Genomic DNA, 14003 nt, shown 5'->3' with positions numbered 1-14003 from the left:
TCAGGATGTAGGACGCCAAGCACAAGCCTCTTGACCGCCTGGCACTGTAACCTTTGCTTTCTGAAGGATGGGGTGGACCGGAAGTGATAGATGGGAAGAGGGACAGAGAGGCGGGACTCTAGTCCAGCCTGTGCTGTAAATGGGGGCTCCCCTCCCGCTCACATGCGTGACTCGCAGCCAAGGGCTAGCCGTATACAAATGACATCACGAAATCACTCCCTGTCCTCCAGAAGTGGGAGGGAGACAGAGAAAGTGGCGCTGGGGAAAATGAGGTGCTGGAGAGATGACTCAGGGCTTAAGAACACTCGCTTCTCTCGCACAGACTCTGTATTCCGTTCCTAGCATCCATGTCAGATGGCTCATAATTACCTCTAACTCCATCTCCAGGGGGTCTTACAGCCTCCTCCTGTGATATCGCCCTCCTGCCTGGATCTACATCCAGTACAGGTGTGACAGGTGTCATGATCCCACCTGGTTTGTGGTTTGATATTGAAGATGGAACCCAGGAATTTAGGAATGCCAGGAGAGCATTCTAACAACTGAGCTATATCCTAGGCCCTTCTAAATAGTTGTTATATTTATCTAGTGTGTGCGTGTGTATGTGTGTGTGCGCAGTCACATGTGTGATCATGCACATGACCTGAGTTCCACAATATCCTGGTTGTAGTTAGAGGACAGCTTGTGGGAGCTGGTTCTTCCCTTCCACCACGTGGGACAATTCAGATCATCACCAGCCTTGTAGTTAGTGCCCTTACCCATTAAGCCATCTTGTTAGCTCCACTAAAACATTTATTTTTGTTTGTTTTTAGCGTGTATGTGTGTTTTGCTTGCATGGATGTCAGAATAACACATGCGTGTCTGGTGTCCACAGGGGCCTGGGGAAGGCATTGGATCCCCTGGAGCTTGAGTTGAGTTAGACAGTTGCCTGGGGTCCTCTGGAAGAGCAGTTGGTGCTCTTAACCACTGAGCCATCTCTACAGCCCCTCCCCCTAAATGCTTTTTAGACACAAGGGCTCTACACTTTGTCTTTGGACCCCAGGACACAACTTAGAAGAGCAGGCACGGGCGTGGCTGGGCTTTATTGCGTTCCTGACATCTGGCCCTTGTCGCCTTCCTATCTGACTCCTGAGAACAATGACGCAGAGGGAGAAGACCCTTTTCCCCTCTGTCCCCAGAAGGTAACCAGGCTCCGTCTTCACACTTTCTTCACTTTCCAGATGGCAACTGAGGCACTGGGAAGGAAGATAAGAGGCCAGAGGACAAAGGCAGAAAATGCTGTGGGCTGGGGCTGGGGGCAGGGAACAGTCACAGGCCACACTCCTGTCGCATGGTTGGGTTAAGCCAGAACAGTGCACAGACTCTCAGGGGTCTGATTCAGGGGGCACCTTGCATGTTGAAGAGGAGCCCTACCATGGCAAAGAAGAGGTCAGCAGGGGGCAGGAAGCTCTCTCTGGTGTCTCCTGGGAGACAAATCTCAGACGATAGGACTAAGTCCACCCTCTTACCAGTGGACACTCAAGATCCATCCAGGAAAGTTACTGGCTCCAGGTCACCCAGGAGGTCAGAAGTTGGGCAGAACTCTGTCGCAAACCCCAGCCCACCCATGTCCCTGCTGAGGTACTTACAGGCTTCGGTTTCTTCTTCAATGCCTCCACCTCCTTTCTCCTCAGCTCTGAGAAGATGACGTCGAAGAATTCCTCTTCGGCTTTGACAACTAGCTCTTCAAGGTTCAGGGCCATCTCCTCATCCTTCTGCTCATCATCCTTGCCCTCTGCCTTGCCTTTCTCCTTCAGCCGCATCTCACGGTGTCTGGCCTCCAGGATCTTTTCCCGCCGGGTCTCACGTTCAAATATCTGGGGCATAAGTTGGAGAGATGGCTCAGAGTTTAAGAACACTGACTGCTCTTTCAGAGGACCCTCTTTCAATTCCTAGCACCCACATGACAGCTCACAATTGTCTGTGAACTACTGTTCCAGGGGACCTGACACCCTCACACAAATGCACATAAAATAAAATTAAATAAATTATTAAAAAAATATCTCCATGTAATTATTTGGGGAGCTGATGGTCTTAGAAGAAAGTTTGACAACATGGACTACTTGGCAAAACATTGTCTAAAAATAAAATCTCTGCCGGAGCTGAGAGATTTATTATGTATTGAACTATTCCCTATGAAATTAAAAAGATATCAGCAATAGTTACACATCAAGTAAATCTGTAACTGAAAATACATCTCGGATTATGTGAACTTTGCCCACTTGCTTTTGTTTATTTGTACTCATGCACTGGAAAAAAACAAATGAACAACTAAGCCAGATCTGGTGGCGCATGCCTTTAATCCCAGCACTCGGGAGGCAGAGGCAGGTGGATCTCTGTGAGTTCGAGGCCAGCCTGGTTGACAGAGGCCAAGCCAAGGCTACAAAGACCCTGCCTCGAAACAAACAATTACACATTTGCTCATATGGCTAGAGATGTTGATCAGCTGTTAGAGTGCCTGCCTACCAGAGATCTAGCTGAATAAATGTTATGGTGGCATATACCAGCAACTCTGTGATTCTGGAGGCAAAGGCGGGTGAATCAGAAATTCAAAGGCATCCTTGAGCAGGGACACTGAGTTACTCAGTTCCAAGGCACCCCCAGATACACAGGCTACAGTGAAGAATGTCCTTTGGAGTAGAAAAGATGATGATTTTGGTCCTCAGCTCAGGGGCGAGGGCTCAGCCTCCAAACCTCAGCATCAAGAATTTCAATCCCCACTGGACGGTGGTGGCATATGACTTTAATCCCAACACTAGGGAAGCAGAGGCAGGTGGATCTCTGAGTTCGAGGCCAGCCTGGTCTACAAGAGCTAGTTCCAGGACAGCTAGGGAAACCCTGTCTCGAAAAAAACTTCAATCCCAGTGTCCCCCATACTGCTGGGGAATGAGCCTAGGGTAGGGAGAGGGGTAGTGCTGGATCTCAGTGGCTCTATCGTCAGGCAGGTCACTTCCTTTGTCGTCTTTGTGGGCGACTGCTAAACTGTCAGCGGAGAGGCTCTGCTGCCAAGAAGTCCCATTGTTCTACCATCAAACCACTTTGATTTACAGCCGAGAAGCTAAAGCCTGGGCATGCCGGGTGACCTGGCCAAGACTACTGAATGCTAGCAGTGGAGCTAGGGCAGAGTGACAGTTTGGTGACACCATGCCGCCCTTGCCAACCACGGCAACCCGTTTCTCCTGCCTTGGTCTCTACGTGACAAGCCAGGTCAGGACGTGTACAGAGTGGGCCCTGTCCTGGCACTCACGGAAGATGCTATGTTCTTCTCGTTCCTCTGCAGGGTGGAGAGACTGCTGGAGACCTCCAGCAGAGTGGTCGTTCCAAGCTGGGAGCCACAGGCGATGAGACACCCCGTGTCCTGGACCCGGAGGCAGAAGAGGGCCTCATCACACACCTGTTGAAGGGGGTCAGCAGAACCAGGTAGGGTGGGAAAGAAAACCGAAGTCACACACACCCTATTATCTGGCCCTGTTGGAACACCCCTAGCAATACACCCTTCCACGGTGGATGAGGTTCATTTGCTGCCAAGACCATGGTCTCCAGCCTCATTGTTGGTCTAGCTCTATTCCTGCTGTGGATTGCTAAGCTCCCTGGCCTTCCATGGCCCCAGCCAGTGGGGCTCAGCTGCAATCTGCTAATACAGGGTGATGGGGGAGCCGCAGAGAAACTGAGTATAGAGGTCTGAGTATAGGGATCACCACTGGGGAGGGCAGAGAATGTTTTTCTCTTAAGATCACCCCTGTTTTACTGTTTGAGTCATGCAGCCCAGGTTGGTCTTGAATTCACTAGTTGAAAGACAAGAATGACCTTGAACTTCCAATCCTCTGGCTGCACCACTGTACCTGGTTTCTGCAGTGCTAGAGACAGAACCCAGGCCCTTGTGCACACTAGACAAGAGTCCTACCAACTGAATAAACTTGTTTCTTGTGGTCCTGGCATGGAACTCAGACTTGACGGAGGCAAAGCAAGTACCTTGTCACTGACTGGCACCTCTAGTCCTTTCCTCCTGGTTAAATTCCCTGGGGTGATTCTTCAACATCAGCATGCCTGTAAGTCCCCTGGCCCCTCCCTTCTGCAGGAACCCATGCTCCCAAGGCCAGAGTGCAGCTGGGCAGAAATCACATTACCCAGAGAGACACTGTCCAAGTGCATCGACCAAGGAGCAGCAGCAAGACACACATACATGCCCCCCAACCCTGGACCCATCTAGGGAGGACCCCAGTGGGAGGGGGACATGTGACCTTCAGGCTGAGGGCAGGGTCACACTGCTTGAACACCAGGTCCCAGATATCCAGGGTCCCATCCATCTTGGTAGTGAAGAAAACTGCTGGTCTCACGGGGCTCCAGGCTCCATCAGAGAGGTAAGCCATGTGGTACCTGTAGGAGCCAGGGTTGGAGTCAGAGCCTGTGGTGGGGGAGGGCTGAGGCTGCTTACAGCTCCTCTCACTGGGGCCCTCCCAGGACCCAGGGCCTCTGAGTCCTTCTGGGCAGGAAGTTCTTTCTTGGACCTGACCTCTAGAATGCCAGCCGCACTCATCTGTGGGTCTCAGGCTGAACTTTGCAGGGACCTGGGGGTGTGGCTGTTCCCCATGGGCTGGCTGGGCCTCAGTGTTTCTCACTATGTCAGACCTGCTGGAACTGGGATCCGCCATGGGGTCCCAGGAAGGACACTCCCAGAAAAGTCCACAATTCTGAGATGGGAGTTGGCTCTGTTTCCTCCTGGTCTTTGTTTGGATCTTCAAAAGCTTGTTTGGTGAACAGGAAATACTTTGAATAATTTTAAAGACATATATTTTTATGTGTGTGTTTGCATGTGTGCAGGTGCATTCATGTTACGGCAGACATGCGGAGGGCAGAGGACAACTTGCAGGGGTCAGTTTTCTCCTTCCCCTAAGAGGATTCTGGGAAGGAAACACAGGCTGTCTGGCTTGGTAGCAAGTACCTTCATCCACTGCGGCGTCTGACCAGGCCAAACAAAGATTCATTCCTCAAAGTGGATTAAAGCGGGTGGGATATTTTTAAAATTCTCTCTCTCTCTCTCTCTCCCTCTCTCTCTCTCTCTCTCTCTCTCTCTCTCTCTCTCTCTCTCTCTCTGAGTTTTCTTCTGAACCCATTCTCCCTCCCCCAAAGAGGTACAGCTGAGGTTAAATTGTTGGGGAATATTATCTTAAGGTGTGTTGTTTTGTTTATGCTGTATTTGTTTAACTCTGTGAAGCTGTGATTCTTTGCCTGGCTAAAACGCCTGATGGTCTCGTAAAGAGCTGGATGGCCAATAGCGAGGCAGGAAGAAGGACAGGCAGAGAGGATAAATAGAAGGAGAACCGAGGAAGAGGTGGAGCAAGAGAATAAAGAGAGGAGGACATCAGGGGTGAGTGCTGGGATAACAAGCACGAGCTACCATGCCAAGTGTCTGAAGTGGCCCCCTGTGTCCCCTCTGCTCCTCCGTCACCCTCTCTTACCTGGTCCACATGATAGACGACTCCCGACTGTCCTCAGACCATATGCGGGCTGTCCAGTCACCAACAGTCAGGAAGTTCTTTGGGTAGAAGGGGTTCCTCTGGAGGGCGTAGATGGGGCCGTGGTGGCCTGAGAAGGTACAAACGATCTTCTCGGCTGATGTCTTGGCCTTGCGGTTGCAGGAGATAACGATGCCCTGCTCGGTGCCCACCATGAACTTGGTTGGCTGTGAGGGGACAAACAAAAGACAAAAGTGTCATGAGACATGGGCTCTAGGCTGGACCCACGTGACCTGCTGCCTGTTTCAGCTCTGTTTAGGCTGAGTCCCATCCTGCTTTCCAGCCTCCTCTTCGGGACTATTCCTGGCTTAATAAGGGCTTCCTTGGCTCGTCTGGTCTCTAGAAGGTCATTAGGAGGCCCCTCCACAGGCATCAATGCACGAGAGAGAGAGAGAGAGAGAGAGAGAGAGAGAGAGAGAGAGAGAGAGAATATGTGTGTGTTGAAAGTGCTTTTGTGTGTGTAGGCATAGAGAGTCCAAAGGAAGCTTTGGCTCTCTCTCTCTCTCTCTCTCTCTCTCTCTCTCTCTCTCTCTCTCTCTCATTCTTTTGAGGCAGTCTCTCACTGAACTTAGAGTTCTTGTTTTTTTGGTTTTTTGGTTTTTTTTTTTTTGGTTTTTCGAGACAGGGTTTCTCTGTGGCTTTGGAGCCTGTCCTGGAACTCGCTCTGTAGACCAGGCTGGTCTCGAAGTCACAGAGATCTGCCTGTCTCTGCCTCCTGAGTGCTGGGATTAAAAGCATGCGCCACCATCGCCCGGCAGAGTTCTTGTTTTATAGATGGGCTGGCAGCCAGCAGGCCCCAGTCTCCCTCCTGTCTCCGTTTCCCCCCAGCACTGGAGTTAAAGGATAGTAGGTTGCCACGAAGCCACCTCCCCAGTCCCAGTAAGCATTCTGTTGTAAGGATTTTGGATATTTGTTTATGTGTAGAATGAAGAAGGCCCAGCATGGACACAGCGTGGCTCTGATCGTGCAGAAGCCTTCTCTGGCACCACAGGGACATTGTCTACTCTGAATGTCACTGTGAACTCAGACAGGTGGCAGGCATCACTCAGAAAGCCACCAGGTGGTCAGTGATGCAAGTCCCCCACCTCCGTCTGTGAACTCCAGGAGCTGTCTCTCTGTGCAGGGTGCCTCCTCCCTCCCACCAAGCCTGGAAACTTGCCTGGGACCATTTGGGGGTAAAGTTCTGACTCCAAACAAACAAACAAACAAACAAAACAACCAACCAATCAGGGACCGGAGATGTGACCAACAGCATTTGCTACCAAACCTGCCAGCCTGAGGTTGGTGCCCAGGACCAGCGGTGCAAGGGGAGAACCAGCTCCTGCAAGCTGAGTTGTCTCTGAGCCCTAATTCCACAGGTACATTACACATACGTGCACCAGGGCATGGGTGCATGTGCAAGCACAGACACACAGACACACACACACTCACTCACACAGAAAGTTAAAGTGAACTTGTAAAAATAAAATTAAAAACAAAATAAGAAAAGGGCCAGGAAAGCAGCTCAGTTGGTAGGGAGCTTGTCTGGCAGGCGTGGAACCCCAGTTCCAACGTTGCACAGTGGGCGTGTGGTGCATTCCTGCAATTCTGCAGTCAGGAGGGGAGGCAGAGCGGAAGTTTCAGGTTACCCCCAAATACTTAGCTTGAGGCCAGCCTGGACTAAATGAGACACTGCTTTAAAAAAGGAAAAGGAGCCGGGCGATGGTGGCGCACGCCTTTAATCCCAGCATTCAGGAGGCAGAGGCAGGCAGATCTCTGTGAGTTCGAGACCAACCTGGTCGTCTACAGAGCTAGTTCCAGGACAGGCTCCAAAGCCACAGAGAAACCCTGTCTCAAAAAAAAAAAAAGGAAAAGGCAGGCAGACAATTGCTGTATGACCCTATGACCCTTCTCCTTCCATGTCCCCAGAGTAGGCCAGGCCATCGAGGTAGAAAGAGTGATGAGGTCTCAGGGAGAAGGAAGTGGGGAGCTGTTGTTCTCACAGGCACGGGGTTTCAGTTTTGTTTTATGTTTGTTCTGGCAGGAGAGTTATTAGTTATTGGGGAAGAAATCATAAGCTTCATTGAACATTTGAAAAATCAGTTAGAATGAGTGCTAGGCAAAGAAGCTTGATGGGATTTTTCTTCTTTCTTTCTTTCTTTCTTTCTTTCTTTCTTTCCTTCCTTCCTTCCTTTCTTCCTTTCTCTTTCTTTTTCTTTTTTCTTTTGGAATAGGGCCTCACTATACAGCCCTAGCTGTCCGGGAACTTGCTGTGTAGACCAGATTAGCCTTGAACTCCCAGGAATCTGCCTGCCTGTGCCGGGATTAAGGCATAAACCACCAAGCCCAGTTTCACCAGAAATTAAAAAAAAAAAATACCAACCCCTTTGAGGAAGAGCCATGCTAAAGGTGAGTCAGCAGAACCCACATAGCTACAAGGAAGTACAATCATATTTATCAGTAACATAGGAGGCAGGGCTCCTGCCCACCCAGGCTCTGTCTGTTCTGTCCCAATGGTAAATAAAATGTCATATCTTGATAAAGAGCTTCAGCTTTGAGAGTCGGGGAAATTCCGGAGTCTGTGGTGGGGGATGGCTGTATGACATTGTGTGGGGCACACCGGATTGGCCTTTCAAGGTGGATAAACCAGACCACACCTGGGGGGGGCTCACCTGTAACCCGGCACTAAGTGGTGGAGGCAGGGGTATCACAAGTTCAAGGTCATGGGTCTGGGAGATGGCTCAATGCCCTAACTGTCAAACTGAACACCTTGAGTTCATCCCCTCACGTGGTAAAGGGGAGAACTGCCTCCCACAGGTTTGTCCTCAGGCATTCACAAGAATGGCCCCCACCAAAAATAAATACTTAAAATGTAATATCTCACTCTCTTCTTTAAGTTCAAAGTTGTTTTTGGCAAAATAGTAGATACAAGTCAAGCCTGGAATACAAGGGACTTGTCCAAAATAACAAGTTTAGAGGGGCTGGAGTGATGGCTCAGCAGTTAAGAGCCCTTGTTGCTCTTGCAAAGGACCCAGGTTTGACTCCTGGCATGGACATGGTGGCTCACAAACATCTATGACACTAGTTTCGGGGTACCCTCTTCAGGTATGAAATTTGTATGTGGCACATACAAATGCAGGCAGAAAACTCACACACAAAAATGAATCTTAAAAATAAATGAAGAATAATAAAGAGTTAAGAGAGGTGGAGCCATCAGTGGTGGCACCTGCTTTTAATCCCTGCACTCAGGAGGCAGAAGTAGGTGAATCTCTGAGTTCAAGGCCAGCCAGGGCTATACAGAGAAACCCTGTCTCGAAAGAGTCGGGGGTGTAGGGGGCGAGAGTGTAGGTGGTAGTTTTATGAGTTTTTACAAAGAATTTTAAAACATGCATAGCATAGAAGATGGCTTAGTGTTAAAATGTTGAGCCCAGGTTTAGCATTCAGGAGAGAGAGAGAGAGAGAGAGAGAGAGAGAGAGAGAGAGAGAGAGAGAACAAACTGAGCTACTAAGTTGGGCATCGGATAAAAAGACCAAATTTGGGGGGTTCTGAGAAGCAAGTTATTAAGCCAGCTACAGAGTACCTGTAAGTGGCCAGGGACAAGCCACCCAGCCTGTTTGCCTCAGACGTCACATTGGGGTGGAGATTGGATCAGAGCTGGGGGGCTCAGGTTCCAGCTTTACCATGTGCCAGGTCACTCGGTTTACTGTCACCAAGAGTCCTCTTGACTACGGGGAAGCAGGGATAAAATCAAGATCTCAAAGGAGCATGGCGGCTGCCCATGTCTGGCAAAGGCTGCATCCTCAGGGATGAGCATGAGGAAGAGGGGACATTGCACATAGCATGTGGCCTAGAAATCCCAGCTTTGGGTCACAGTGTCTTACTGAACCCTCCCAGATAGACTCTGAGTTCCATTTTCACGACTGCTCTGTTAAACTTCAAGCTTTGTGCTTTTATTTTATTGGTTTTGGGTTTTGTATGTTTGAGACATGGTCTTATTATGTACTTCTGGCTGACCTAGAACTCTCAAATTTTCAATGATTCTTCTGCTTCTGGCTTCAACTTTGAGTTTTTATTTTACTTTTTTAGTATTATTATTTAGTATTATTTTTTTCTCTGTGTAGCCATGACTGTCCTGGAACTTGCTCTATAGATCAGGCTGGCTCGAACTCACAGAGATCCACCTGCCTCTGCCTCCTCGGTGCTGAGATGAAAGGTGTGCACCACCATCACCACCTAGTGAGTTTTTATACTTTTTATTTTTTATGATTTATTTGACTTTATTTTATGTGCAATGGTGTGAAGGTGTCATTTTGCCCAGGAACTGGATTTACAGACAGTTGTGAGCTGCCATGTGTGTGCTGGGAATTGAACCCTGGTCCTCTGGAAGATCAGTCAGTGATCTTAACTGCTGAGCCATCTCTCCAGCCCCTGGCGAGTTTTTAAATTTGTATTTATCATCATCGTCAAGATGTACGTGTGGGGGGACATGTGTGTACATGCACCCATGACATCCTATGTATACGTAGAGGTCAGAGGACAACATCCAGGAGTCAGTTTCCTTCCGTAGCGGGATCCAGAAATTGAACTCGGGCCCTCAGGTTTGTGCATTAAATGCCTTTACCCACTGAACCCTCTTCGCCAGCCTCTTGTTTCTGTTTTGTTGTTGTTTTGCCTTTTTTTTTAAAAAAACAAAAACAAAAAACAAAAAAACAAAACAGGACCTCAAATTTGCTATGCATGACCTTGAACCCCTGATCTTTCTGCCTCCAGCTCACAAGGGCTGGGATTACAGGCATGTTCCACCATTCTCTGCTTCTGGGGTTTCCGTACCGTCTCTTGTCACTTGAGAATTGCCAACCCTGTCTGTGCTCTGTTTTCCCAGGCTCCTCTGTTACTTCTTCCTTCCCTAACACTTCTTTCTTCCCCTGTAGAAGGAAAGCGACCAGCCTAAGGCCTCAAATGACGTCGAAGCAGTGTGTATGCTGGTCCTGGCCAGCGACCTTCCCCTCAAACTGTGCTTTTCTGGTTTTAAAGCTTGCCTCTGCTCAGAAAGGCCAGCCTCAAACCAGTGAGAGTGGCAGCCTTTGTGGAGGTGCTCTGCTGCCCCCTGCTGGACCATTTCGGTAAAGTCTCTGCGTGGAGTAAGGCTGACTCCGGAAGGGGCCTCCTCCCTAAATCTCCTACACCAGCCCGGTCCAGCCCACAGTCCCACAAGTGAGGATGAGGAAGAGAGAGCAAGAAACACCCACCAAAGTAGACTCGAACTCCAAGGAGATGGCTCCCAGGGCGTTCTCCAGCTGTTCCTTTCTGGAGATGTCCATGATGACCACCTCGGTGGGCTCGCTGATCTTGCGGATGTCCCACCACATGACCTGGCATGGGAAGGCGACTGAGACCTTGAGGACCTTGACTTGTGCCTCCCAAACCATCCAGGGCCTCAAAGGATGTGGGGCCAACGAGGACAGACATATTTGTTAAGACACACAAAAGCAAACTCTATACAATTCAGATGCCGGTACAAGACCGGTCCCCGCCCCCTCCCCCATATAACAATATCTAGCAAGATGAAAATGGGACCCAGGCATGGTGATATGTGCCTGTAATCCCAACATCCAGGAGGTGGAGGCAGTAAGCTCAGCAGTTTGTGGCCAACCTGGGCTACATGGGACTCAATCTCAAAACAAAACAAAAACAACCAAAGCAGGGCTAGAGAGATGGCTCAGATGTTAAGAGCACTGGCTGCTCTCCGAGAGGGCCTGAGTTCAATTCCCAGCAAGCACATGGTAGCTCGCAATCATCTGTAATGAAATCTGGTGCCCTCTTCTGACCTGCAGGCATACATGCAGACAGAACACTATATACATTTAAAAAAACAAACAAACAAAAAACACCACCAACAACAACTAAAACAGGCTAGCATTCTCACTGCCAGCAATATATACTACAGATTTGCCTGTGTACGTGTACAAAGATGTGGGCACAAACACATACTTCTCACTATTCCTTTTCTGACGCTAACAAGATGTAAAATCTTAAACAAATCACAATAAACCTACACTAAGCAGTCGCCAGGCACAGAATCACGCTTCATAAAATCTGAAGGGGCTGCTGAGGAGGCTCAGGGAACACAGCAGGGTGCAGACAGGTGTAAAGTGTGCAAGATGGGGGAGGAGGGCCGGGCAGTGGTGCTGGTGCACACCTTTAATCCCAGCACTCGGGAGGCAGAGGCAGGTGGATCTCTTGAGTTCAAGACCAGCCTCGTCTACAGGACAGCCAGGGCTACACAGAGAAACTCTGTCTCAAAAAAAAACCCAAAACCAAAAACAAATAAAAAAAAAAGAAAGAAGAAAAAAGATGGGGAGGAAGAACAGAGAGAGATGGGTGTTTGCTTGACTACACAGAGAGCGTCTCTCAGGGCAGACACAGAAAACTGACACAGGGAGGGAGGGGCTGGGAGCCTGTGGTTAGAGGAGGCATCTCAGAGACTGCCCTTGCCTCTTTGGCATTGTTTACTATTCAGTGTTAAAGGGAGAGAACTTAGGGCCACGAGATGGCTCAGCAGGTAAAGGTGCTTGCTCCAAGCAGAAGACCTGAGTTTGATCTCTGGTACCCACACAGGCACCTTGACACACACTATTGCCCCAAACAAGTTGTCTTTCTTTTCCTTCCTTTCTTTCTTTCTTTCTTTCTTTCTTTCTTTCTTTCTTCCTTCCTTCCTTCCTTCCTTTCTCCCTTTCTTTTCTTCCTTTCTTTCTTCCTTCCTTCCTTCCTTCCTTTCTCCCTTTCTTTTCTTCTTTCCTTCCTTTATCCCCCCCTTTCTTTTTTAAAAGGAGAGGGTAGGAGACGAAGCTCAGGTGTAGGACACCTCCCATGCACAAGGCCCTGGATTCCAGCCCCGGCGTTGCACAATCAAACAACGATGGAAAGCAGAATGCAAGGCACTGTTCTCTGGAGGCTTCTCATGGGCCCTCCTCTCTTCTCCAGGGTCCAGCCAGGTGGTACCTGCCCATCCGTGGATGCTGAGAAACATTCGGTGCCTGTCTTTGACTGCAACCAGATGGTGCCATACACTGGGTCTCGGTGGCTGAACTCGATGGTGGACAGCTCTGCCACCAGGCTGCCCTTCCGGGTGTCCCAGCAGGCTGGCAGGGGAGAAGAGGAAGCTGTGAACCGAAGTTCCCAGAAAAGCAAACTGACCAAGCCTGCAGTAAGGCTTTTCTGTGACTGAGGAGAGTTGAAACTCTTGAGTTTGAGGTCAACCTGGTCTACATAGTGAGTTCTGGAACAGCCAGGGCTACATAGTGAGATTTTTATCTCAAAATAAACAAATAAGTCAGAAGAAAATGCCATCAGATAGCATGTGAGAGCCTGTAACAGGCTTCCCTGGACTGTTATAATCCTGTTATTTTCACTGATACTTGGCAGTGGGAGGTGGGTGTTCATTTGCTTTGGTTTTGGTTCCTTGAGACAGGCTGGACTCACTCTATAGCTAAGGATGGCTTTGAACTACTGAGTCTCTTGTTTGTCCCTCAGGAGTGCTGGGTTTACAGACTTGTGCTGTCACCCCTGGCTCAGCCACTGCCTCTGAAAAAAGCAGTGGTTAGTGGTTTTCTGTTGAGCCTCTAAGAACTTCGGGAAACCATTGTCACATTGTTACTTAGTATCTGGTGTAACCGGTCCATGTTTCCAGACCACGGTCATTCATGTTTAACTCTAGAATTAGCTGTCTCTCATTTCCCTTTCAGGTGAGAGCTGTGTTTGGGGGTTGGTAGAGTGTGTGTGTGTGTGTGTGTGTGTGTGTGTGTGTGTGTGTGTGTGTGTGTGTGTGTGTGATGGGATTCCTTCCCCAGTAAAGAACTGAACTGGAGGAATGTTGTTTCTCTGAGTTTGAAATTTGAGAATCAGGGCTACATTCAAACATTCAAACCAGCCTACGCTCTATACCAGTCCCACACAATCTATGCAGAGACTCCTGGAGTTCAGGCTTCATTCATTCCATTGTGTCCCAGCCATGTTCTGAGACCTTTCTACGCCCTGGTGAAGCTCCCAGGTGTGGACCAGGTTTGGTACTGGGAGAGGCAGGAGCGGGGATGGGAGGTACAGAAGGTGGGCTGGTCAGGGAAGATCAGCAGGGGAAGTTGGCTGGAGAGCTAAGGTGGAGGGTAGGGCCAGTCAAACAAAGGGGGTGAGGAAAGAATCCAAGGCAGGGGAGACACAAGCAGAGGCCTCAAAGTCGGAATGTGAGCAGAGCACCCTGCTGCATGGACACGGTGCTGCAAGAAGCTCACGGAGGGGTGGCTGGAGAGATGGCTCTGTGGGTAAAGGGTATTATCACAAAGCCTGAAGACCTGGGCTTGATTCCCCGAACCCACCTGGGAGCTCACAACCATCTGTGAATCCAGTTCCAGGGGATCTGTTACCTTTTAACTAGACAAACACATGGTCCACAAAATAAATAAATCTAAAGAGAA

General features: G+C 49.4%; 1 protein-coding gene across 2 annotated transcripts in view; it reads right to left on the bottom strand.

Annotated features, from left to right (window-relative positions):
* Window positions 1–14003, bottom strand: part of Dnai2 (dynein axonemal intermediate chain 2) — a 34768-nt gene that overhangs the window by 1352 nt on the left and 19413 nt on the right. For both annotated transcript variants that reach the window (XM_005350684.2, XM_026780626.1), the window contains exons 7-12: window positions 12535–12674; window positions 10782–10904; window positions 5496–5719; window positions 4278–4413; window positions 3284–3430; window positions 1626–1853 (exon numbers count right to left, since the gene is read on the bottom strand). In XM_005350684.2, the coding sequence (XP_005350741.1) occupies window positions 1626–1853; window positions 3284–3430; window positions 4278–4413; window positions 5496–5719; window positions 10782–10904; window positions 12535–12674 (998 nt within the window). The remainder of the gene's footprint in view (window positions 1–1625; window positions 1854–3283; window positions 3431–4277; window positions 4414–5495; window positions 5720–10781; window positions 10905–12534; window positions 12675–14003) is intronic.

The sequence above is a fragment of the Microtus ochrogaster genome, chromosome 7 (genome assembly GCF_000317375.1).
Source record: "Microtus ochrogaster isolate Prairie Vole_2 chromosome 7, MicOch1.0, whole genome shotgun sequence".
In the NCBI taxonomy this organism is placed as follows: domain Eukaryota; kingdom Metazoa; phylum Chordata; class Mammalia; order Rodentia; family Cricetidae; genus Microtus; species Microtus ochrogaster.
This window is presented reverse-complemented; position numbering and strand designations above follow the sequence as displayed.